Source organism: Lepidothrix coronata, unplaced genomic scaffold, assembly GCF_001604755.1.
Source record: "Lepidothrix coronata isolate B3197 unplaced genomic scaffold, Lepidothrix_coronata-1.0 Scaffold55, whole genome shotgun sequence".
In the NCBI taxonomy this organism is placed as follows: domain Eukaryota; kingdom Metazoa; phylum Chordata; class Aves; order Passeriformes; family Pipridae; genus Lepidothrix; species Lepidothrix coronata.
This window is the reverse complement of record NW_016690235.1, coordinates 2,065,334-2,092,915: the sequence shown is the minus strand read 5'-3', so window position 1 is coordinate 2,092,915 and position 27,582 is coordinate 2,065,334. Positions and strand designations below refer to the sequence as shown.

Sequence of the window (27,582 nt, the reverse complement as noted above, 5' to 3'; positions counted from 1 at the left end):
TCTTAACAAGAGGGACAGCCTGCCTCACTGTGGTCTTCACCACAGGCTGCAGAGGAATTTCTTGTCTAAGCACTTCCTCTCCCTCCTTATTCACTGGTGTTGGCGTCTGTGGGGCTGCTCCACTCACATATTCTCTCCTCCCTTCCCAGGCTGCAATTTTCTTCTGTCCAATAACTTTTTTTCCTTCTTAACTATCTTATCCCAGAGACAACAACACTGTCACAGATGGGGTCAGCCTTGGCCAGCAGTGGGTCCATCTTGAAGCTGATTGGCATTGGCTTTGCTGGGCATGGGAGAAGCTTGTAGCAGCTTTTCACAGAAGCCACCCCTACAACCCCCTCTACCAAAACCTTACCACACAAACACACTACAATAATGTCCATATTGGAAAAGTCAAGAATGTATCATTTTAATGTAAAATTATATGACCCGCACCACTGAGATTAGCTGTTGTTTGATGGTTACTGGTTTTGCCTCTTCTTTCCTTCTACTTATCATTATCCTTTCATTTTACTTATCATTATTTCTGGGACAATGTTCAGTATTTATATCTTGTTATAATGATCAACTGTTTCCATTTCAACACTAGTTCAATTGTCACTGCTCTGTTTAGTGGGGCATTTTGAATAACTAGAATGTTTTCAACACACCATTCATCCTACATATTTGCATAGGCCATAACTTAATGGTGCCACTCACACTCAAGGTAACCTTATGGTTGTCTACTACTACTACTACTACTACTACTACTACTACTACTACTACTACTACTACTACTACTACTACTACTACTACTAATTGAAATGAACAGGAGAGGGAGAGAGAAATAAAACACAAGAAAGACAAGTGATAAACACAATTGCTCACCACCAGCTAATCCCCAAGGAGTGACCAGCCACTCCTGGTCAGCTCCTCCCTGTTTATATACTGGGCATGACATTATATGGTATGGAATATCCCTTTGGCCAGTTTGGGTTCCCTGTTCTGTCCATGCTGCCCCCTGGTTCCTTGTGCACCCGCTCGCTGGCAGAGCATGAGACACTGAACAGTCCTTGATTCAGGGTAAGCACTGCTCAGTGTGTGTTATCAACATTATTCTCATACTGAATCTGAAACACAGCACTAAGTACCTGCAACTAAGATGAAAACTATCCCACTTGAAATCAGGAGGACGGGTATGTTGGTCATCTCTGAGTAAATGCTGATTTCAGTTAGACACCTGAGGACCTTAAAAGGACAGGAACACCTTGGGGAATGTGATTATAAGAAAGAAGTGGTAGCTTAAAAAAAACCAAAATTAATCCAAATCCGAGGAGAATGCTAGTGAAAACTACATTTTAGTGCCCATTACAAAGTTTGGTGCTCATAGTAAAATCTCACTAAAGGTCTGCGGCTTTTTAATGGAAATCTAATTGCGTTGTGAATTTGTGCATTAACAGTTCCATTACATTTCCTAAAACCTAAATCATTCAAAATATTAATTAATTATTAAAATGTCCTTTAGTTATAAGAAAGAAGAAGGAGAAAAAAAAAAAAGCATTCTGGATAGAGAAAACGTCCTTATTTTAAGAAGTCCAAACTATGCAACCAGAGTGCTGAAGCATCAGTAGGCCATGGATCTGAGGTGAAAAAGAAAAATTTGGTCTCCAAGGAACTGTACAGTATTTATGTTAACACAAAACCACAACGAGTCAGAGAATGGGACCTTCCATATATGCACAGCAAGCTCACTGTCCTTCAAATTAAGCTACTTTTCCAACATGCTGTGAAGAGTGCTCTCTGAGTATTGTAAAGCATTCCAGCTTAGGAAACAAATCTTGTAGTCCACAGAGAAAAAAATTGATTATCCCTCCTTTCTGTTTTACCTGTGAATATGATTTCTGAATTAAATATAATCACAGACTTGGTGTCTGAGGTGACAACAGAAATTAATAGCTCTTGTTATTGATCCTTCACACTTTGTAATCATTCACCAGATTGCTCACAACATCATTGCTTGGCTGTCAAGTCCTGCTGCAGCCAGACTCTCACATAAAACCCAACACTACCTGCAGTGTGCTGCATTCCAGGAAGCAATTTACCTGCACTCAGAAACCAATTTTACTGTGGTTTGAAATGCAAAGGCCTTGTGACAGTCAGCCAGGATGCTGTCAACAGATTGTGAGGGCATAGGTTCATTGAGCTCTTCCTACCACCAACCTTCTTATATCAAGATAAAGTTGAACTAAAGCTAAAGGGATATCAAGTCAGATTTTTGTGTGGCACATGACCAGATGCATATTTCATGCATTCTTTCAAATTCTTCTTGATGACTATTCTAACATTAAAACATCTCGCAGAGAAATTAACTATGTATGCTCATACAATCTTTCTACATATTTCTTAGTTTTTGCCTCCTCAAAAGCCTGGTCAATCAGTATAAAGTATGACCAAAAGCCTGACTTCAGCAAAGTGCTCTCTGTCGGGACAAATCACCAAATTAAGTTGCATCAGTAATAAAAAATAGACATTTTAAATACGTTTAATTTAAAAGTAAGGTTTTTCTGAAGAACATTAGGTACCTGTAATTCAAGTGGTAATCTTTTTTGATGCTACATCAAAGACTTCAACACATAGTACAAGTTTATTGCTATTAGCTGTAGAAATAAAATGTATGAGATAGAAAGGTTTGGACACATACAATTTTGCACATGAGTCCTGGTACTCACCTTTGGTAGGAACTTCTGTCACTCCATTCATTAGCTAAATTAACAAATGTACCAATAGCAGGGTTTGTATATATTCTTTTTGTTTCTTTTTCTTCATTTACTGTGCATATTGATGAAGTCTTTAAGTATGTCCAACACCTATTTTAGTTAGTGATGGGAACTGGCATGGAGGAAAGAGAGAATTTGTGTTTGAAATGAAGTACATCTGCAAAGACCTCTTTTTTTTTCACATTTTTTGAGTGTATAGTAAAATCACTTTTTCAGATTTTCATGTTTCATGATAGGAATTTTAGTGATGATGATGGAACTAGACTTTCTCATGCATTTTGACTTGGTTTACACATTTACAAAATGGACTATAAAAACGCACTTATCTCACAAGACCAAGAAGACGCCAAATTAAATTAATTCTAAGTTGTTTGAGTGAAAGGTACTTTGAAAATAAAAAATAGTTTTACATTAAAAACAAATCTCTTGAACTGTGTTACCAAAATAAAACAAATACACCAGTGTACTGACCTGTCTTTAAATCTTTCTTTGCCTAAAGTCTTCCAAAAACCTATCTTTCATCAAAATGTTTGTAAGTTTATCTCCTTCTAAAGGAAATAATGGATGCCCATATTCCCCCTAAGATTACAAGTTAGTGTGAAAAACAGGGTAAATTTTGTCCAGCACCACAGAGTCTCATGGTGATGACCATACACGTACTAATGCCCATATCTAACTGCAGTTCTCCTAATGAGCCTGCTTACTCTTCTGCTCTGTGACCAGACTCCAGAGTGGCTTAAGCAATTCCTAAAAGAGAGAAAAAGCTCTTTGCCATGTAAGTAGATAAAAAGGAGTGAACCACATACATTCAATACAATGAAAAGCATTCCCATAAGGTGTTTTTTTATCTGATGGATGGAGAGTAAAAGGGGAGGAGAAATAAAGGCAAAGTTATTTCTCAAATGTAGCGGTGTGATTCATATGCTTCTTGGTCGTTGTTAAAACGGATAAATAATGCAACCCTTCAAAGTGTTCACAATTTGGATGTGCAGACATTTTATCAACCATCAGCTACATGATCTCTTATCACAACTCTTGTCTATTCACTTTCTGAGTGAATAGTTCTTTTTTTATTTTATACTCCGGTGATTTTTAACTACATCTTTGTGTTTTCTCATTTAGTGGGGTTCTTTTCATTTCTTAACTGAATCCAAAACCTGCAAGGATGGCTGTCATGAACTGACACAGAACAGCAGCTGGAAGGACCAAAATGAAGGTTAATACACTTCCTACTCAGGTGCTCCCAAGTGAAAATAGGTACAACCTTCTGTAAATGAGTCACTGACATTTCCACACCCCCCCCCACATTTCCTTAAATACCAACTTTGCAGGGTGGACTATTTGCAACAGTAGCTTTTATAACATCACAAAACAAACACAGATATCAAATACTTTCGGCAAGAGGAGCGAGAGGAAAGATGGCATCTCTCTGGCCATCATAAGGACATGAAGTGTGGTGAATCTCAGTGCATTTTAACCACTGGACTTGGAGTGAAAGGAGTGGAAACTAAATAATGTTGCATCTCTATCATTAAGCTGAGTAAGTATATTACAGCAACATCTAAAAATGTTGATGCATCATCAGCTATTGGTACTAATGCAACGGTTTAATGGGTTTGTGGCTCTCTGTAGTACAGTTTGATGACACGATGACAGAACTCCTACTGCTCAAGACTGAGTACCTCTCTGTTTAGAATAAGAAATTACACTTCTAATAAATGAAATTTACCTATTTTATTCTGACTCTGCTTTCCAGATGGTACCTAATATGACCAGGCCCCAGAGCAGGAGAGAAAATTTGAAACTGCGTATATAGAATCCCAAAATTAAAGACAGAAAGAAAGAAACAAGACAACTCCTGTCATTTCAGTTAGGAGACTCACACTCTTTTCTGCTACAGATGTGTCTATAACTTAAGTGGGCAGTTCACCTACACTAGGGATGGTAATCCAAAGTCACCTCAGGTACCAAGAGATATATAAAGCAAAAAGCCTAAGTCATCTCATCTGGGCAGAAAGCCAAGACCAAACATTTATAATTTATTAATATTGACTTTCCAGAGTCCTGAATGAAGACATATTTCCACAATGGACATTGTAAGGTTTATATATATATATATTTTTATAATGCTATTAATAAAGCATTTGACTATTTATGGAATTAAGAGATATTCAGCAAGTTAGATCTAAAAATAAGTTCATACACATGAACTGAAATGACAAATATTTGCCATTTTCTTAGAGGATATAATGAGAAAAACATAGCAAATGGATTATATTCTGATGATATATCCATTTTCTGATTAAAATCTGAGAGCATGACATTTGCCTAGCAGCTAACGAAAAACTAATTGTTCTTTGTTTATCATATGTTCCATAAATAACATTGACCTAGAACTACAGATTTTGAGATCATAAAATCTGTTGAAACAGTGAAGATAGATATCCAAATGGGAGATTTTGGCTTTGAAATATGTCATAATCAAACATTGTACTGATCCAAGAGCTGAAACCTTCTATCTCTACTTCACTCAGATTCAGCTATCTGTAATCTGGTATAAAATCCAGAAAAGGAGGCGAACAAGAACAACCTCCAGTAAGAAGACCAAAAAAACCTCGCAGTCAGAAAGCTAGGTGATCCCTAGTAATCAATATGGTGGCATATTGTTTTAATTTTTATTCTCAAACACATTTATCAATACATTGGTAGGCTAAACAAAGAGAAATCTTTACCACCTACTGTAATGTTATACATTAATTACATTTTTTATTTTTTTATTCATTACATGTTTGGAGGCATAGAAATATTGTCAGTGTAAAGGATGCATCTTGATCTCCATGAATTCCTGAAAATATTGAGAAAATGCACTAATTTTCCAGCTGTTTTCAGTAACTTAAAACTGGGTGAATATAGAAGCAGAATAAAACAGAGTAAAGAAACGTTACATTCAATTAAACACCCATTGCAGAGTACAGCAATCTCTCCTTTGACTTCAATAGCTAACAGGACAGACCATCAATGAAGGAGAGTGCTTGTAAAAGCTGCAGAGAAATTAGGGACATTATAAAATAGGCAGAGAAGGACATGGCTTTCAAAAATCAGTTGTCCTTGCAAGTACTACAGGACTCTTGCCTAGATGGTCTTTTGGAGCCAACATAACCAGTTTATACTTTATAAATAAAAAATAAAAAGGGGAGTATTGCTCAATATAGCTTCCATTTTTTTCATACTTTTAGAATTTCTTCCATCATGAATTCTTCTTTCCCACATCTCTGTACAAACATTGAACACAACAACTTTGTGGCCACTAAATGCTTAAGGACTTTGCTGAGGGCTTTGTTCCTCCTAACATTCCATAACAAGCTATCATCCCCTTTCAGTGTGCACCAGGCCTCAAAATACAGGAGCAGAACACCATTTCTATGTGGGCTATGGGTAGAATGAGCCTTCCTCCAAACACAAACCTCTCTGTCCATGGGTGTGGGTTTCTGTAGAGATCAGCATAATGACTTACTGTGAAAACATTAAACTTGACTCTCATCTCTCAGTTTCCCTGGCAAAACTGGGGTCCAAAACCCTAGTTGTCTCTCAAGCATAGTTGTCATACAGCCTATGCATATTATATATATTTATGCATAAGAAGAATGCTAATTTTTAAGTATGCATTCTGTGTATATGATTTTTGGAAGAAAAATGGTTGAGTTTGTTTGTTTGTTTGTTTGTTGTATTCTGCTCTCCAGCTCAGGCATACAGAAATGCAGCTAATACACACAGACTGTCCTTTCTTATTCTTTCCTGGATTCAAGGATCTCAGCAAGGTTAATAAGAGAGTATTTGTGGTGTCAGTCATAGGTGAGGAAACAACAGAGAGAAGACAAACTACAGTAAATAAAGAACTTCCAAAATTTCGACTCCTTTTGATTTGATTTATCCAAACTGGCCCACCCAAACTCCCACCATGAAGCAAGGGAATGAAGTGTGCCCTTGTGCCAGGACAGGGCTTGTCTACAGAGGACCTTGGGTCTTCAGTGGACAGCCCAGGGGTATGAAAGGAAGTTGTTGAGTGAAGGAGGAGGAGGCAGCAGAATGAGTTCAGGATGTGCGGGGAAGACAGAGGAGGCAGCAGTATTTTCCAGCCATGGGCTGCATAGCTCCGTGAGCTAATAGACTGCTTGTAACAGAAGAGTGCTGCCAGTCTCTGGGAAGGAAAGGACAAACAGTGTGTGAAGGGCGAGGGTGTCAAAGGAGGGTGTTTTGCAGAGGTAAGAGTTTAGGTGTGGATGTGCATGTTGACCATCAGTATTCCCCCATGGCATTTGACAATGCGAAATCCGTCCTGCAACACATGCCCAAGCAGCATCTTCCCAGAGAGGTATCCTGGTCAAGATTCACTGAACTGTTGGTGTCACACCTCCCAACCTCCAGCGGCAGAGACAGGCGCAGACGAACAGTTTCTGGCAAAGGCCAGAAGGCAGACCATCACAGGTCACCCAGGACAGGGGACGCCAGTCCCGCCCGGGCAGCAGTGCAGGGCGGCGGGTCGCTGGTGATGCTGTTGCACCACATCAATTGCATGGGGGAAGATGAGGAGACCGGGGGAGTAACTCTAGAGGCACTCTTAAGTAACCGGGGATGCTCAGATCCGCCGAGGTGACCCGCAGCCCGCCCGCTGGCTGCGCGGCGGGGACGGTGCGCCCCGACGGTGGTGCGGGCTCTGCCACGTCCGGGCTCCGCCAGCATCACCCCCAGGGCTGGACCGCTGCCCGCCCTCGCTCCGCACGCCGGCGGCTTTCCCTGCCTTTCTTTTTTTTCTTTCTTTTTTTTTTCTTTTTTTTTTTCTTTTTTTTTGATAAGGCGGATGTTTCCTTTAGTCGGATGGGAGAGTGGGTCCCTCCCCTCTACCCATGCCTCTCCACCCACCTTCCTCGCTTTCCCAGTGTGGTCTGTAGGGGCGTGGGGGAGCGTTCGGTCCGGGCCGCGTGGCTCGCCCTCCTTTTGTGCGCTGATTTCTGGGTGTCCTCCGCCGCGCAGCAGTTTCCCCCCATCCCCTTTGCGACAGCTGTTTCGAGAACGCATAAATACGCGCGCGTGTGTGTGTGTAGATGTGTCTGTGGGCTTTTTTCATAAGCCCATGACAAAGCACTATGAGGTCAAAATGGTAAGTGTATTTTTTTTTTTTTTAATTATTGAAATTTCTTCCGGAATCGGGGTTAAAAAAGAAAAAAAAAAAAAAAGGAAAAGCGGCAGAAGGCAAGCACCGTCGGTGGGGGCGGGTGGAGGAGAAAAATCCTCGCACGTAACACAAACCTCGTGTACAGGCGAGGCGCAGGCGGGGATGCTCCGCGCTGCCCCGCCGGGCCGTGGGCGGCGGGACGGGGGGCGGCGGAGCCGGCGGCAGGAGGAGTGGAGCAGGGACAGCGGGAATTCGGCGGGTGCCAAGGCAGCTCCGCGGCTGCCGGGACACGCCCGGAGGTCGGCGCGGCCCGGGGGGGGCGGTCCGGTCCGGTCCGGTCGGGTGCCGCCTGCAGGCGACCTTCACAGCGCCCGGTGTCCTCTGCAGAGCGCTGCGAGACAGCACCTTGGCACGCCGAGGCAGAGAACCCCCCACCTCCCTCCCGGGGAGCAGCAGCTCACGAACCGAGCCGGGCAGTGCAGTGTGAGGGCTGATTTATTTATTTATTTAATCGTTCGAATTGATTTTGTTTGTTTTTTTTTTTTTTTTAAGGGATGGTATACTTAGAGCTGCTTGAGCCAGCTAAAGGAATAGTAAGTTTCCTCGCTTCATGATTACCATAGGTAACTTTGCTCATTGCAATATTTAGCAATCGGTTAGAATTTTATGTCGGATGATAGGCAGTAATAGTTAACTTGCACCGACCTCGTTCTGTGGATATCAGAATTATAGAATGATTTCTGTGGAAAGTAGCAGTAAGTCAGTATTAGTTAACTTCATGATGACTTAAAGCAATACAGATAATTTTCAGTAGTTATAAATCTAGTCACTGTTCTGGTGACACTTTTAGGCTATTGAGTGTTGTTGAAAGGAGCAGAACTTGCTTGTAGTCTAAAGGGAACTACTTCAAAGTGAGTCTGACATGGGTAAGGAGACTCCAAACTATAGACCTTTACCTGTAGCTGCAGTCAAGCTTGTTTTTTCCTATGATCATTTTATCTTTAATAAACAAATTTTTGGTTATTTTATTTTATTTTACTATCTATACAGAGGCAGTAATGTTTAGCTTAATATTTTCCACAATTACAGTTAGGTTAATGTGCAGGTGATGCAGTATTAGTTTTCCTTGAACTATCTTCTTTTCAAAAATATGTTCTTCCTCTGAAGAAGGCAGTAACCTGTGAAATATATGAACATATTCAGGAATAGTAACTTCTGGAGAGTTTGACCCTGCACTGGTGGCAGTTAGGTAAACCATTTGGATAAACTGCAGGTGGTAAGCTGTACACGTTTCTGTACCTATAGTTCTGTAGCCAGGCTTTTTTTAATTCCTATCAGTAAGGTTGTTTCTCCAAGGAAACTGAATTCTCCATGTGTGTTAATATTTTCCTTTTATAGCAACCACACAGAATTAAAGTGCTATAAGTATTTATAATTTTGATGTCTTCACTAATGGCTCATTTACCTTTTATTTTCATGATATTTTAAGCTCTGTGCAGGAGAAAAGTGGTGAACATGGAGAGGAAAAGACGTTGAATTTATCAGGAAACTCCTCTAACTAAAAGGGAACTCACTTGCATATAGTCTCCCCAAATGCCATTAAGTTCTCGGGAGGGAATAGATAGATTTACCTGTGCCCATATTTAATCTGGTTTTGTATCCCCTCTCAGACAGAAACACTCAGACACGGTGGCAGCAACTACCCTTTGGTGCCCACCCATTCTGCAGCAGTGTAGTGGTGCAGGCAGTACCTTCACTTGCATCTGGTTGTGGAGACATCACAGGTTATGCATTAGTGACTCTGGACATTAAAAAGAAAACCAAAAAACACACCACCACCAAAACCAAACCAAACCAAAACCAACCAACCAACCAAAAAAAAAACCCAGCAAAAAAGCTAAGAAAGCTGTAGACCAAATTTAACCCAAAGTGCTGATAAAATACTTTGGCAACCAAGAAAACTGGAAGACTTGAGATTGCAAGATTTGACAGAATTATCTTGCTTGACAATGGCTAAGAATTCGATTGGGTAGATGACTGTAGAGGAAAGGTTTATATTCTTCAGTGATTAGAAATACCTAGGAACAAGTCTGTGTGCTCGTGCAAACAAATAGTGTGTACTACCTTCCTGAAGGACATGTGGAGTGATGTTCTGATGAAAATGTTACTAAAAATTAGTGCAGCAACAGTGAACAAAATGTACACAGGGACTTATGTATGAAATTACAGAGAGCTGGGTGGGAAGCCCATGTACACACCTTCCAGTAGACAAGTAGGAAATGAATTTAAATTCTTCTGATGTCGTACTTTCTAACTTCAAAGTCCAGCCTTAGTGTGAAAAATGAGAGTAGAAATTGAAGGGCAATAGTAAAAGTACCAGAACTGCATCAAATAGGAAAGATTTTCTTGAAAATTTAAAGATGATTGTCTGGAGCTTCCTGGTCACCCTCTTCTGCTTCCCCGTGAGTTTTTAAATAACGTGTTGGGATTATTTCCTTACCAAATCACTGTGAAAATCCCTGGGAATTGCTGGATGCCAAGTTCCAAAAATGCACAGAAGGCATGCAATGTTTATTCTGTTAGAAGAGTTAATTGCAGCAATTGTTTTATACTTAGGACACTTAACAAAACAAAGTAACAAGCACCTCTTATTTTAACACCTTAATATAATTAAAAATTAAAAGTAAGCACAGTTCCATTTATTTCCTTTCTGCCAAAGTGTTTGTATGACTTCATTAGATCTTGATTTGTGATACTTTCCAAGTTTCTCTTTAGAAGATTATATATAATCAAAACATGATTTCATATTGAACTACTTACTGGTTCAGTTACTAATTTTCAGTAATGATTCTGCTCCTCAGAAAAGAGTTTGAAATTTTGGGAATCAAAATTCTAAATGGCACAGCCTTGCTTATTTCTACAGAACAGATTGGAAGTAATGGAAAAATAAGATTGCAGTTATTGCAGGGTTTCCATATTCAGATAGTGCAGATGTTTATTAGTCAGAAGTGTAAGAATGATTTAAGAATTGCTCAGTTTCATTCCGGAAGCCAGTGCAGCACCTTATAAATTTTAACTTAGTTAATTACATGCTTAAGTCTTCCATCTTCTAAGATTTCACATGCAGGGAAATAGAAAACAAAAATAAAAAATCACATTGATTTGTTTAGGAGGTACCTGGGTCTTTTTGGACAAATACTATTCACGACAGTTAATTTTCCTAATCAGAATGTTTGCTGATTCTTGTAAGGAAAGCTGTTGACCCAAATCCTGCAAATAATTTGGCATGCCCATAAAGTAAAAAAAAAAAAAAAGCTTTAGAAATGCTCTTAGAGAAATCTTTGATTCTCCCAACAATACTTGTAGGTAACATGAATCTACTTCCATTCTGTATTAATAATAGGATATTGGTGGACACGCTTGCATAGATACATGCCTCATATTTATTACAGAGAACTAAGCATTTGTAATTTTGCCTTGTCCTTGAAATTAAATCTTTAAGCATCATAGAAGTGCAAAACACATTATAATAAATACTTGAGAAACTATCCTTTAAGTCACCAAGTCTCTTAAAACCTCAGTGCTTGAAACTTTTGATTTTTTATGTATTGGTGATACTAAGATCAGTACTTCAAATTTCAGGCATTCAGAGACCTCTGGCATTAGAAGAAAATGTACTTAAGTTTCTGTGAAGAAGAATCGGTATGGAAATGAAACTATTTAGGTGGTAGAGAGTGGCATTCATGAGAGCTGTGTTTTTCTTGGAAGTTCACAAGTTGTGTTGCTAGCCCTGGGTGTCATTTGGTGACGTGGTGACAAAAATGTCAGCCTAATCTAGCTTAGCAGAAATAGAATATTTGTTAGAAATTGCAGGTGTAAGGATAGGGTTAATGTGGTCAATGTGTTATTCTACTGAGTGGACAGCAAATAGTTTTTACAGCTAGACAAGTTCTTTCTGTGAATTGCAGAAGATGTGTTGAGAGTGTTGTGATGCTGTGCTTCTCTCAGAGTTGTGAGGAGAAGACTCCCTTCCCCTATCACTTGATCCTTGTGTTATATCTGAGAGTTAAGACTTACTTCTCTTCCAGAAATTAAATCCTCACAGTCATCTATATTTATGGCCACAGACATGCAAAATTGACACATTTCTGAGAACTATCTTTTTTTAAAAATATGAGGTCTAAATACTTAATGTCATTAGCAGTGTCAAGAAATAAGGCCACATATGGCCTCAGCATAAGGTCAAATCTACAAATATTCCAATTTCAAACACTTCCCCCCCCTCCGCCCAACAGCTCAATTTAATGTGTATGAAGTATTTGCTGCTTCAGTGACTACTTTTTCTACGGTGTGTCTTAGCTGCTGGGATCAGCATGGTTTGAAGTAAAGCTGGTTATTCCCTCTAGGCATGGTTTCACACTTTCTTGTTCCTGTAGCCCTATTGACCATTCAGACAATCCGCAGAAGTGATAATTTATAAACAGAGTGGCAGGAGTGGGCATTGAAACCCAGGGAGTACAGGATTCATATTTTTAGCCAATATTTACCAGTCAGTCAAGGTTTTGGTTCTGAGCTGTATGAAGATCTTAATGCCTATTGAGTTCACTTTGTCTTTTATTTATTGAAGCAGGCTGGGATACTAAACCCAGATGATGTAAAATTTAAATTAAAAAAATTACAAGGCAAATTGGGAGGGGAGAGGGGGAAACAGGTAAAATAAGTTCCCTGATTACTGTCCAACCTTCAGTTATGATTTCTTTAAAAGTGAGTGACCACTGGATTCCACATTAAACTGAATGTGCTGTGATGGGTTTTTACATGCCATGGCACACTGTGTTGTTCAAAACATGCAGAATATGAAACAGATGGCTTGGGAAGACTGTCAAAAAAACCTGCTGGGCCTTCTCTGGTATTACCTTAAAGCAAGAGAGAGGATGAGTAAGTGTGCTGTAATTTTTGGCCTTAACACAGCATTCAGGAAGCTCGGGCTTCCGAAGACATGCTTTCTCAATCACAGTAACATGTATAAAAACAGATATCTGTTTGAGGATAATGGAGCAATAAAAATTACTTGCAATTGTGAGGATGAAGTAATGGAAAATTGCAGGGGGGGAGGGGAGGAGGGCAGACATTTGCTTCAAGGTGCTCATCACAGAGCAAAGCAATGCAGACAAATTTATTCAGGAGTTTCACAGGCCATCTTTAAATATATTTGTATATGATATAGTGGAAGGTAAATCCAGCAATCTCTAGTTCATTTTTTAAAATTATGATTTCAGAGGTCTCCTTATGGAAATAACAATAACCAAGACCTGCTTGGTTTTGGTTTCAAAATCTCTAAGCATGTGGAATCTTCTAACCAAAGGCAAACAATGTATTTTATACTAGAGACATGAAAATCAGACCCTACTGTATAAATGTGCATCCACAAGACAGTGTCTTTTTAGGAGATATTTCATAATATTATAAATATAAGCAACCCAAATTCCTAGTCTTCTTGTCCACAATAAATTTTTACAAGAAGCTGAGTGGTTTTATTTGAATCTCATTGCTGAGATACTGTCTTATTTAACCTTCAGTTAGAATAACTATACCTAGTATTTCAAGTCAAAATTACTAAAAGTAATACATATTCAGTGGGATTAAAAAAGAATTCCATCTTTGAGTTCACAGTTTACTGAAATTAAGATTTATTTCCAGAAGCTAATATTATGAAGTTACAGTTTAAAATGTGGACATTGCAACATAAGGAAAACAATTTTCTTTACTCATTGCTGAATTTCTGTTAACTATAGAAATGATTGTCTGAAACATTGGAATTCTCACAGCTATTGTCATTTTTTGCAGCTTATTATTATGTCATTGGTTTCTTTTGGGTATTATCATTGCTCAGTTGTCTGATAAAGCTGAAATATGTAACACTGTCTCAGCTGTATTTTTATTTTTCAGCTCTGAAATATAGTGCATGACTTAGCAATACAGTTAAGTCAGAGCTTTGGGAGATTAATACCTGCTAAAATAATGGTTTAATACTTAAGTTTATCTGTTATTTTGAAAATACACCTTTAGCCTATTTTTACTTAGTCTCTTTCTTGACAATGGGTTTTCATTTCCATGTTTTAGGAAAATCCTATAAATGTTGTTATGTTACTACTTCAGAAAGGGAAAAAAGGAAGAAACATGTGAAATACTCTTGTACTCATTTTGCTTGTGATTTTGAATAGCTTTCAAATTAGAATGATTTTCCCAGATTTTTATAGGCTTGCCCAATCCAGCTGTATATTTTATATGCTAATTTAAGTTCTATTTTTGTTCCCCTTGGGATTTTAAGTGATTATAATTGTTGCTCTTCAAAAGCCAAACAGATGATGATTGCTGCTTCAGGAATATACCAAAAGAAACCGGCTTTCATTAAACCTGCTCATCCACTTCATAATTATCTCCATTTTTTCTCAGTAAGAAGCAGGAAAATGGCAACTACAGTTCATTGAAGCCAGTTCAGTTATTTAAACATCACTTTACTGAGATAACAGGAGGTGTTAAAGCAGAGAGGTTTTTCAAATGCCAAGATGTAGCCAGTTACTGCAGGGTTGCCAATTGGGAGATGAGACTCTTCGTGTCAGTTTGATATACAATGCTAGAGGCTAGATTCAGCAGAAGTTACTGTGGTCTCTGCTGTGGCTGGGACCACTTCTGGAGGACAAAATGCAGATTGCCAGTGATTTTGCCAGGCATCTGATGGTCTGACTGCTCCGGAAGAAATGAGAAGTAAGAGCAAGCAGAAACATGGGAGAGGAGAGAGAAGGTTAAAGCAGGCACAAGCATAGAGGCTAAAGAAGATAATAAATGGAGAAATAATAAGTAGGGAAATGATCATAGATCATGATCATTGATCATAGGTTCACTTTTGATATCTGTCAGCCCTAGTGATGTTTGGAATGAGCCAGGCTAGACCAGAAGGTTTCTCTAGAACTTTTCAGCAATAAATTTCAGTTCAAATCCATATAAAGAACATTCATAGAGAAGTTTTGCTGTGAAGATCAATGCTGGAGAGGAACAAATCCTTGTGAATTGCAACAAGATGCTGCAATGTCTGTTAGCCCATGAACACTGGCATAAACAGGAGTAAAAAACACAGAGGTTTCTTAAGACCTAGAAATATGTAAACAGTTCTTTAGTTCACGTAATTGATTAAAAACCTCACACATTTAAATTTTTGCAAGTATCTTCTGATGTTTTCCTTATCTTACAAAAACAGTGTTGCTGAGGTTTTTTCTACCCGCTTTGTGAAGTTTGACTCCTGCAATTTACAGAAAGAAGTCTGACCATATGTGTTGCCATTTGTCCTCTGCTGCTTTCTTTATGCAGGCAATCAGTGGCAGCGTCGCTGTATAAATCACAGCTTACCACTCGAGAGGGCCTGTAAAAAAACAGTTCCATCAACAGTTTTTTTTTTTCAAAGACAGACTGCAGCAGCTGTCTTAAAACATGGTTCTTTCATCAGAGAAAGCAAGAATCTTTTACAATTTTAGTCCCCTATATGACTCATTTAGGCAAAGGAGATGACCAGGAAAAAAAGAAGGAATTCACAAAGGGATGAATTTGGTTTTTTATTTCTTAAACTTAAATGCCTGTATGAGAGCAGAGGTTAAACTTGGCCAGCCATCAGAAACTCCTTTCCATCAATTATAGAAACAAAACTTCTGGCAACATCATCTTTCTATTTTACCCAGAATGTTCCTGAGCTTTGGCTGTAGTAGTGCAAGCTGAGAGAAAAATTATGTGGCCTATAGACTGGAGGGGAAAAAAAGGTCTTTCAAATAGAACAGAGCTGTAACATCCACTGAGTGCAGTTTTGTTGGTACAGCCTGAGGATTCAGGCAGTCACTCTTGTAAACTAACAATTCCTTGTAAACATCAGCAGTATGCTCCACATCTTGACACCAAAAGGCAGAGGATGCAATCCCAGAGCACAGGCAGCAGACTGCCAGGAATGTGGCTTGCTTTCTCAATTCCCAAGCACCTTTATTCAGTATGACCAGCAGTTTTGGATCAGTTTCATCTCCAGCTAGAGTGTCTCATAGAACCAGGTTGAGCATCCCTTCTTTCAGCACAAGTTTTGTCTGAACTGAGCTGTTTTCCTCCCTTCTTCGCCCACTGGGGCAGGAGGATTCCAGAGGCTGCAGCAGCGCTCTTCCTTGTGCAGCTGCTGAGGGAAGTGAATTGGGTTGCCAGAAGAGGAACGGTGACACAGAGGTCAGTCCTATCTGTAAGGCAAGTAAAGAATAGGTGAAAAGCAGCTAATGCAAGAGTTTATCAGAGCTATTGCCTACTTTTCATTCATTATCAAGAGGTGATTTATCGTGTCACCGCTGCCCAAAAATCAGAGCTCAGTCCAGAACAATGGGGGTCAGGAAATCCTGAGCTGTGAATCCTGTCTCCATGTTTTAACTTCTTTGTTTTGCTTTCCGTCCTCACTTGCCTAATATGAATTTATATTACATCAAACTCTAAGTGTATTTAAGATTTAGTTTTCCTACTGCTGCTAATTCAGATTTGCGTTTGCAAAATGTCATGCACTTAACGAGGAAGGGAGCAGGAAGTAGCTTTAGAAAAGCAGATGGTAGAAAGAGAATTTTGTATTAATTCTTTTTATAAATGGTTTATTAAACAAACCACTATATCAAGGTTCTAAATTTATTACCTTGTCTAAGGTAGCTTAATTACATATCTGCTTCCTGAACTATTCAAGGCGCGTTTTTGCGCTAGTGAGTTTATAGCATAACAACGTGCATTTAATTCTCAGACCAAGCTCTTTGCAGATGGTGCATTTTCACAATGGCAAATGGTGCGTCATAGTCCTCATTGCAAACTAGCCACCCTACATACTTCTGGTAACAATGTTCTTAGATTCTGCAGCTGGAGGAGTATTTAGGCAGCTTCGGTTATTACTTGCTTATATTTCCTTCTTATTACATTATCATTCAGAATAAGCATCTTGAGCCAAATTAACATGGAAGGTATTGAAAATATATGCAAAATAAGCATTGAAAGAAAACAGGGCAAAAGTAGAATATTTCATAATGAATCGAAAAATATAATTTTACATGTAAGGAGTACCTGAATAAAATGGAAACAACTGTAGTTTGTAGTTGGCTTTCTTTGCATTACATTTCAGGTTTTTGTTTTATTTGTGCTAGATACCTGATCTTATCCCCACTCTGCTTCTGTTGTGATTTCCTTTTTAATTTAGAAACAAAACTTGTAGAATTAGAAAACATTCTTAGAGAACCAGAAAATTAGGTGTGATGTTATACAGAAATTGATGAAGATGATGCCTCAGTACTTGACAGTTATGAATATAAATTGACTAGGTATGTTGATGAGGAAGGTTTATTTGAAATATATTTTTATTTTTAAGATGTTTTTGCAGAGTTCTATAAATTGAAAAAAAAATCAGAGAAAATTAAAGTCTACTGTAGATAATAGCAATGAAACCAAGGCAAGAAGAAAGAAAAGGCTTAACTGAAAATTCTTGGCATAATAGGAGTTAAAAGATGTAAGACTAGAAAGGATTCTTCTTTGTTCTGTAACCTAAGGGCAGCGCAGTAAGAATAAAAGAGATGTTCCACGGTATATAATGTCAGAATAATTAATGAATATATCTGTTGCTACTCAAACAATATTAAAACATCTTCATTACATTTTACATTAAGGCAATTGACTTACGATTACTAAAGAGGTTCCTAAAGCAACAATAATATTTATTCTTATATGAAACTGCAAAATTAAGTAGGTGGTACATTTGATGTACATTGCTATTCCATTTGAGAACAGCTCTTACGGAGAATACAAAAATTATCTCAGGCAAAACGGTGCATGTATAAGATATGTGTGTTAAGCAATAAAAGTTCTTAAACATTAAATATATGAGAATTGTTCTACACATTTGATTTCACATGCTATAAATATTTCCATTTATCTCGGTAAGATTACCGTAACAAGGAGAGCAAACTGTATGTTGAAGCTGCCACAGTATTATGGCTCTATATCACTACTCCTAAGCCTTACCCAAATGGAAATGACGAAAGTCATTTTCCACAATGGCAGCAAAACTTAAAGACAAGAAAGAAGACATTCTGTCCACTCACTGGGTCTATGCAAACATTTTCTGGATTTGTAACTTCGTTTTTAAGGAAAAAGAAAAAAGCATAAAATTCTGTAGTTTACTCGTCTTTCTGTTAAGAGCATTTTGGCTTATCCAGACAATACCTGGGTATGGCTGAATCAGCACTTTACAGTCAGAGCTGGGAGAAGCAGAAATTATATAAAGACTAACCCCAGCTCTGTTATTTTGAATAACCTTGTTTCTCCTTGTCTCAGTATTATCAAGAACCAGAAAGACATAGTCTCATGGACTGATGGGAGATGTTAGGGAAGATGTCTCCAAACAGCAGAACCTGATCAGTTATTATGTGTTGTGGAGATGAAAGAAGGGCATCACTCTCTCGTATTAGCTTGAGGATGAAGTTCCAGGGGAAAATACCTGTTCTGAATTCAGTCTGTACTTCCCCACTTCCCCTCCAAAGTTTTACTGAGGTAACAGCTGTCTTTTTATCTTGTTATCTGACTCCTTATATGTCCAGAGTCTCAGTTTCTTGCTTTTCTTGCGCATAAAAAAGGTAGTCTTTCCCAATTCAAATACCTACAGCCTAAAATAATTTCTTCACTCGCTTCTTTCCCTATTAATGTCTTCTCAATAGAGAAGACATTGAATGACCTCACACACAACCACACTACTGTCACTTGTTTTCTACAGTGACAGAGGTTGATGCAACACTGCCACAAGTTAGCACCAAGTTATGGCAAACTGGGTGGTAATGCTGTAGAACCGGCTCTAATGAGAAACCTTTTTGCTTGTGACCTTAATAGCCTTTTTATCCCACAATGTGAAAGTGAACAGTACTTTAGTAAACCATCTTCCTCAGAGTATCCGATTAAATACTGATTCACTTAACCTGTATATATCTTACTTGTATATATCTATCTATCTAAATATCTATCTATCTATCTATCTTATGTATATATCTTAACACACACTATATTGAAACTGTGTTGATTCCACGCAGGTACAAGCTATAAATAGTTCATCCCTCCATCTTAGTCTTTCATGGAAAATGCAATTATTCCAAGCAGAAAAGGCTGCAGAGTAAGTGACTGTGTGAACGTTGCATTACACAATGTATTTGCATGGCATAAAATGCTCATTTGCATAGTTATTGCATAGTAGGTTTTTCGGGCCTTAAACACTCAGTCAAGATAGAAAAACACAAAAAAGTATTAGCCTGTTTGAACACGCTAAAAAAATATGGGGGATCTGAATCCATAAAACAAAGACTGGGAGAAATAGTAAGATCCCATTTGAGGGCAAATAAATATCACATATCTGACTGTTACAAAGTGAGAAGATGGCTGTAAGTTTCACTATTCAATTAGCTTGCTCTTGTTCTGAGTGCTCAGCGACAGTTATGGGGATGTTTTACAGGGATTAAGGAGGAATTGTAGCCAAAAAAATATTAAATGATTGGAGTGTAACCTGATATTTACCTTTTGTCTTACTGTAGCATGTAGGAACACTGATGAAGTGGTAAGTGGAATAAATATATCTGGTATGAATCTTGTAAATTTCCAGATTTTCCATGCAGGGAAAAAGAGGAAAAAGGCTGTGGATGGAAAGACTAAGTTAGCCTTTTTATAGGATTTTTAATAATTGTGGCTTAATTGCTTTTGTTGTTTACATCCTCTTTCATGCACATTGGAAATGTGGATCTTATGTTTTTCAGAACAGCAGTATGTTTCCAGAATCAAAAAGCAATATCCAGTCATCCTATAATGCTAATTCTCCTTTTTCTCACTGTCAGCGCATTTAAAAATTAAAAAAAAAAAAATAAAAAAAAGGGGAAAAAAAGAAAATGAAAGAAGAAAGTTAAGTTCTGTATGGTTAAAGGTGAGTTGAAGGAGGAAGGCTCGTCTTAGGTTTGCAATGCAAATTTGAGTAGCAAGAGAGATATTTTACAGCTTTTTGAACCATGACATGACTTTGTTTTCTGTTTTGTGTTAAGTATCGCATGGTTTAAATCAGCTTTAAGTCTCATAATGTATCTTCAATGATGAAGATACGTTATGAGACTGTGAGCATGATTGGGGAAACATTGTGGAGATCTAGTAGAATTTTGCACTAGAGTGAAAGCACTGTTCAACACCAGTTCCCATCATTAGGAGCTATTTCTAGGTCATGAAAATTGAATCCCGGCCCTTAAATATTTTCCAGGATTTTGCTATTTGAAGGTAAAAAGCAGATTTCTTACTGTGTAGTTTCACTTTCTACAGATTACAGGTACATCTCTAGCATTGTTGATCATGTCTGATAATGATGGCTAAAATGCAGTTTTTCCTTCTCATAGAGAAGGAATTTGGTGTGTGCATTTATGCTTCTGATGCAGTTTTTTTTAGCCTGAAGTTCTCATTAATAAGTTAATATGTCACCATTTTAAGTGCCCAAATAGGAATTATGAAAGGATGCATGATTTTTCAGAATGCAGACTGACTGCAGCTAGTTTAATTGTGGATTCCCAAGTTTCATGTGGACCAAAAAAAAAAGCAAATTTAGAGTCAACAGTCAAATGCTGAAATGCACTTTGAAGATAGAGGTCTGGAAGATTTAAAAAAAAAAAAAAATCAGTCTTTGAATTTATCCGGAAAAAAATTCTAGAATGCAAATAGCTTTGTTCATCAGACTCTTATTGGCTTGGTTTCAATGCTTATTGACAAAAGCAGAAAAAAGTATAGAGAAGTTGTTTAGTACTTTACCACTTCTTTTCCTAGTGTCTCAGATCTATTTCTTTCTTGGGGTGTTTTTTTGGTTTTTTTTTGATTGGTGGATTTTTTTTTTGGGTGGTCTGGTTTTGTTTTTTGGTGGCTTGGTTTGGGATTTTTTGTGATTTTTTTTTCCCTCAGACGTTCAACTTATTTTAAAAGACAAAAAGGAAAAAAGCACTATTTAGAACTTTAGTCATTTTGGTGGTGGGAAATTATACCTGATTGATATAAAGATCTTATTCTCCAAGGGAAAATAAGCTGTGTATCCAACTTTGAACCTCAGCAACTTCTTAAGTAATGTGGTCCAGTGCTTAACTACTCTTAGAGAATCTTTTCCAGTTGTTAAACTAGATTTTATGCATTGTGAATTAAGCCATTTACTTTTTTAACTTACAATGCATACGAATACTACTTGATCATAATCTGATAATAATGATGATTTCTAAAACCATTTTCAAATATTCTTTGTCACTGTTTCTCTTTCTAAACAATCTCTCAAAATATATCAACGTTTTCTAAAATACTTTTCAATACCCTTTTATGGACTTTTTTCAGTTTTTTTAAAACAAGGAAAGACTGGATACAATGTTCTATTTTCAGCTCATCAGTGTCAAATAAGAAGAGTATTCATATATGTCTTTTCAAATTACACTCTTGTTTATACATCTCAGCGTGAAATCTCTCTTTCTTGCAACATCATATTCCCATGACTCCTAGTAGTATCTTACAACCTTTTCTTCAGCACTGCTGTTATTCTCTGGTTTTTATTTGCACATTTGTTTATGATCTTACTTTTCTAAAAATCACATTTGCCTGCCACTTGTCCTTATTGAGCTTTATCTTGCTGGTAGGTGTCTCTGTTTTGAAAAGATCATTTTGTATTTAGCACTTAAACAAATGTGCAGTTCACAGTTTTCATAACCAGTTACTATGTTCCATCTTCCAAAATATGGACAGAAATAACATCTTGACCCTAAAAGTTATACTCCAGTAGGTCCTTATTTGATACAGTCATTCATTTGGCAAGGAACTATCTCTAAGTATTCTCAAGATATATTTTTGTATAACCTTTTTACAGCAATTTAATTAACACTATGCTTCTTTTTTATCCCATGAGATGCAATGCAGGTTGGCAACAAACATTTAAAAATCAACGTATATTACTTCTCCACTTTATGCAACATGCTGTGATTGTAGAATAAAATAGAATTTGCCCAAAAGCTTGTTCCTGGAAGATATGTATTTCTTAGTGCTGTAATTTTGGGGGCTTCTTTTGAACTAAGAAGCAGAAATAAGACTGACTAGTGTCCCTTTTTCCTGAATACCTGTTACAAGGAAAAAAAAAAACAACAAAGAAAAAATATAGTAGCTTCATATCTGTTCTGCAGTGTGTATATTTATTACCTTATTGTCTAATGACCAGATACACAGAAGAACTTTCAGCAGGGTAAATGTCCATGACATCAGTCAGAATAATTCACCTTAATTTTATCACATATTTTATTGCACTAAACCATATTACATTGGGGTACACTACTATTAGTTTGAATAACCTTTTAGATATTTGCAGCTGCATGATCATTTACAATTTGGATTTTGCTGATGACTCATATCCAGCACAATCAAAGTAGTACAAAGCTATGCATAGTACTTCTGATACAAAAACTGAGTTGTATAAGCAGATGAAACAAAACCTCCAGCATTTAAAGACAAGAAAACAGGGCCAGCACCAGTGAAAGACCATTAAGTCATCTACAAGTGAGCAATTTTTACATTAAAAAGAATAAAAACTAGTTATTTAGATACTTTTTAGATTGATAGATCAAAGAAAAATCTTGATGATCTATGTAAGTAAGATAAGGAAAGTGCTTTTTGGAAGTGAGATTTATTTTTCTTATCTAGTAATTGCAAGGAATAATTGGCAAAGTGTAATTCCACATCTTTTGAATATTAAGCCACTTCTTTATAAACAAGTTGTAATGTGTAACATACAGAAGTAAGCAAAAAGAACTATCTGAAGTTATGTGGCAAACATGGAGTGCTCATGAAAAAGGAGGTAACTGCCTTTAACATAATGTCATGAGAAAAGCATTTTTAATATCCTTTCTCAAGAGTGTGTAGACACTTGTTCACTCACCACGCTTGGGCAGTTATAGCAGGTGAGCATTAAAGATGAACTTCATTTGGAGAAGGAGAAGGATACACTAGTTTCATGCACCTTCTGAAATCCTGCCGGTGTGAGTGCAGAACACCATGTGTACCTGTGCTGAATCATAATTGCCAGCTGGAGTCATTATCTTAATTGAATAAAACAAAAGATTCAAGTTGATACTTAAAATTTTAGGGAATGTATTTAAGGACTTCTGAGGTCAGAAAAATTCCATCTATTACCTATGTGATCTGATTATCTGAAAATGATCTAATTACATCTTATACAAACACTTTGGAATTTACAAGGACTTCTTCAATAAAATAATGGTAGCAACAGCTACTATATTGCTTCACTGTGCTGTCAGCAGGAAATATGCTGGCATGCTAAAAAAGCTATCTTTGAGTAATACGCGCTTTCCACCTCAACAAATGAAAACAGACACAGGCTTTTGAAAAAAAGTAAAATGCTTCTTTTAAGTCAATATTTCCTGTAGCTTTAATACCACGAGAGGATATACTAATTACAGTTACTTTATAACTATACATCTTTTTTCCTGGAGAAACTTATTGTTATGGTGGAAGTCTAACTGAATTGACAGTATTTGGGATGATTCACTGGAGAACTTAAAAGAACTTGTTATTTTTGGATAAAAACCAGCATTAAAAATATTGATTACATTCTTGCTTTTCACTGTCTCTTGTACACAAGGTTATTTCTCCTCACAATCACATAGTCTCACTGGCAAGGGTATCAATCACTTCAGGCTCTGGTTACGTATTGCCCACAAAAACGGGCAAGGGCAGATTGTTATAATTGAGTTTTCCGACTCGTGAATTTCATCAAACTACCTACCTACTTGTGAACTCTAAAACGCATCTTAAAAACCAAGTGTTTTGCTAATTTTGGGATATCTACTTGGTACTAATTTGCATGTGTTAAGACTGCACAGTGGACCTAAGTTATCCACACCTGCCTTCTGCTCTGTCACACTCACCCTGTATTTTTACTTTCTCCCACATCATTAGAAAAGTCCCCAGATCTCAAGGACAAGCAAAAAGGTGTATTTAACAAAGTGCATGTGCCAAAGATGCCTCCCTTCTCCTCCCCACCTGAGGCTGCCTTTCCTCTTGGCTCTGTCGTAAAACATGAAATAAATGACTCATCTTCTGGGTCCTTGTTACTTCTCTTCCTCTTTTTTCTTGCTAGCTCCTGCTGTCAGATATGTCTAAGTGACAAGCTAAGGACAAATAGATGGGGTTAGATTGTCAGAGAACAGAACTAGTCTTGCTTCTCTGCCCTCCATTTAACAAGTCTGAGCAGTAAGTCCTTAGGTTTGTCATCAGGTTTCAGGTTCCTCTTGGTTTTAGTACCTTGTCTTTTGTTAAGAAATAAAGTTAATCTTGTCTTAATTTATTATTCAAAGAAGATTGAAAGTTAGCCTTAGTGGCCAATAGATAACATTACAAGCCTGTGCAGTTACTCTGGCTCTTCAAGAATCAATCACAAGGAATTAAGTGAATGTAGCAAACCCTTCCTTCGAAAATAATGCTCTTTGACCTCAAGTTATATGCTTCAGCTGTATTCCTTTCAATTGCATTTTCTACAAAGCTTTCTTTGAAAAAACACACATCAAAGGTAAGCTGAACTGAGTTTAAACAAAGTATTTCTGCTGGTAAAAGGTGGAGCTCCAGTATTCTAATCTGACGCCATTAGTCAAACTGAAAACACAGCTTGAAAACAGGATTTTTTTTTCTGCTGTAAAACGTATTATTGTGTACCATGGCTCATGTTTTGTCAAGTGAATAATTTCAAAGGTCATTATAGATCCTTTTCACAGCAGCAATTAATTTTTGTTTAGCTGTGGTCACAAACACATGCTTGTATTGTCTGCTACAAAATTGAGCTTGTGTGCTTTAATGTTAGTTTGACTGTTGTTTATTAAAAATCACAGTGCAGTTCCTTCTCCTGCAGAGGAAATGGGGAATTGAAAATAAGCTACTGCAGTTTCAATGTGGAAGTGTTTTGTCCTTTGTAAGGAACTTGACAGCCAAATGGATGGTTTGTTCTGGAACTCAGACAATGTCACAACAGCGAAACAGATGAGGAACCCTCACCCCAGTTCAGGTACTGCTGGGACATGATTTGGGACAGGGACGTTAAGGTGTTTTCATTAAAGCAGCATCAAGTAAGAGAAACCTATTTCTCTTTGCTGAAAAGATCGTAATGACAGTTTACTTCACTGGATTATCGGCAACGTACTGGCTGCTGTGCCACCTGAATTACAATTTCTTCATTTACAGCACTGATGAAATAGAATAGAGCTCGATCTCTGCTGCTCTCTACACTGGGCTGGTCTTATCAAGCGTGAAGTTTGGCGCATTGCAAAGCTATTCAAGTCATTATCTGTTGAGGACCTCTTGAGCCATCTCTATCTCTGCAGTGTGCTGATAAGACAGCTGTTTCTGTTGCTGCAGTGTCTCTCTGGGCCTCGGTCTTCATTCCGTGCAAACTACAGCTTTGTCACTGTGCCCTGATGCTGTCACTTTCTCTGTTGTGCAATAATTTGATCCAAGCACAAAAGAGGTTGATGGCAGCAACAGACTGGCAGGTGACACAGTCTTATTTTACAATTAAATGTGCATTTTGCACCACTGGAAATACAAATCCTCAATAAAGAAGCTACGTAAGCTGTGGTGCAGCAGTAATCTGCCTTTCCCTGGTCACAGTAGGGAACAAGCAAAGATATAATTTGGATAAATAGACGGCTTCTTTCAGGTATTGTATTTTTTCCAGGTGAAGTTGTCTATAGAAAATCTGAGCAGTTGTGATTACCTTGTGTGAAACAGAGCTTTAAGATACCTTTTTAGTCTCAATTGAAAAAAAAAGTGAAACACCTCCCTTACCTGTCCCTACCCAAATGCTAACCTCTTTTTGAAAAGTAGTTTTTATTAATATTCAGACACTGCTGTGTAATAGAGAATGATACAGCAGCCTCAGCTGCAGTATTCATATTGCTGTAGTTTTGTATGATATCCGTATCTTATCACCACAGAGAGGCTCAGAGAAGAACTAGGTAAAACAACTACGCTCCTGTACTGAAGGGCAGAGTGCATGCCAGGTATGCTTTGACCCAGGAGCTGTGTGTCTGAAGACTGGATCTGAAACCTACATGCCTATTGCCGTTTATTTGTCAAAGTAGTGGAAACAAACATAAGTTGACACTGGAAGAAGGACCCCGTGGAGTCCCCCGGGGTGCAGTAACACAAACACACACACACACACACAGATATATACACACACACGGACATACACGTACACATTCAAACACATCCGTGTGGCAGTAGATGAACACCACGAGTTTATCTGGAGTGCCCTCGAGAGAGAGATAAGCCCACATCGACATCCTGTGCGTTACCAGGGTGTTTCCTGGGGGCAGGGGGGGGACGCTCCCCGTTGGTGCCATGGGGCCAGGGCCGAGGCCGCCGCTCCCGCAGCCCGGCCGCGCCGTCGGGCCGCGCCGCTGTCCGTGGTGCTGACGGGGCGGCCGCGGGGTCCGCTCGGCCCATCCCCTCCCTCGGCAGCCAGCCCTGCTTCTCTTTTTTGAGTTCTTAGTTTTTCGTGGTGTCCCCCTCCCCCCCCCTTTTTTTTTTCTGCTTTTACTGCCATTTCTTGACCACTCAGTCCCGGCCAGGGGACTCAAGAAGGTTCAGCATGCCTGAACAAGCACCATCCTTTTCTCCTGCGGTAGCTGTTCCATGTCCAACACCTGTTTAATAATCCATACATGTTTTAGCTAAAGGCTGTGTCCAGACAGACAACTACCGCTAATCATAAAGATTTCTTTACAGACATATTAACTAAGCAAAGAAGAACTTAACAGGAAAACGTGTTTTTTTCCTGGGAGAAGGGAGAATTTAGTTTTCCTTCTTCTGCCATTGCTGGAATCAAGGGCCTCTGAATAGAAATGAGAAGGGCTGATGACAAGGCAATTCGATTTAACAGCTATTTTCTGCCTAATTTCACTTTAATACCATATATTGACAAACATAACAGATGCAAGTACATTATCGGTTGAGATATTACATCTCTAAAGAAAATGCATAAAGTTTGGATTTTGCCTCTAAGAGCTGGTCACTAATTATAGATGGAGATTGTTCCTTTTGAGTGGAGGAGCAGGGGGCAAGATGAAGTTGGAATTCTGAGTATCAGACCAGAGAGGGAAGCTGTTGAAAGCAGTCTCCTTTAATTTCCTGAAGGTTCAGAAAGACATCGTTCTGGTTTCTAATAGCATACATTTTGGTTTTCCCTTTAAACTTGAGTTTTTTAGTTCTAAGAACAGCTGTATATGGGTTTTTTTTGGGGGGGTAATGGAAGGGAGTGAAGTGTCAATGCATAGATAAGAATTTTAAAGGACTTTTTTATTTTCTGCTTTTCTTTCTCGTCATACATTGCTGATGTTCTGCTAAGGAATACTGTTGTTTACTTAAACACATTCAGCACAAGCTGGACAAAACAAGAAAGTAACCAGCAATTAAATCTAGTAATTCCTCAAACAGCAACACAGGGCAGAGGTTTTGCAAATGTTTTCTATTTGGTATAACAAATAACATTTTAATTTTTGG

General features: G+C 38.1%; 1 protein-coding gene across 4 annotated transcripts in view; it reads left to right on the top strand.

The window, feature by feature from the left end:
* Positions 1–7,697: 7,697 nt before the first annotated feature.
* The window catches only part of ELAVL2 (ELAV like neuron-specific RNA binding protein 2), a 110,768-nt gene continuing 90,883 nt past the window's right edge, over positions 7,698–27,582 (top strand). The window contains exons 1-2 of one of the 4 annotated variants that reach the window (XM_017816412.1): positions 7,698–7,914; positions 8,482–8,522. In XM_017816412.1, coding sequence (XP_017671901.1) covers positions 8,484–8,522 — 39 coding nt within the window. In that variant the 5' untranslated portion in view covers positions 7,698–7,914; positions 8,482–8,483. The other 3 variants (XM_017816413.1, XM_017816420.1, XM_017816410.1) reach the window with 3 other exon arrangements.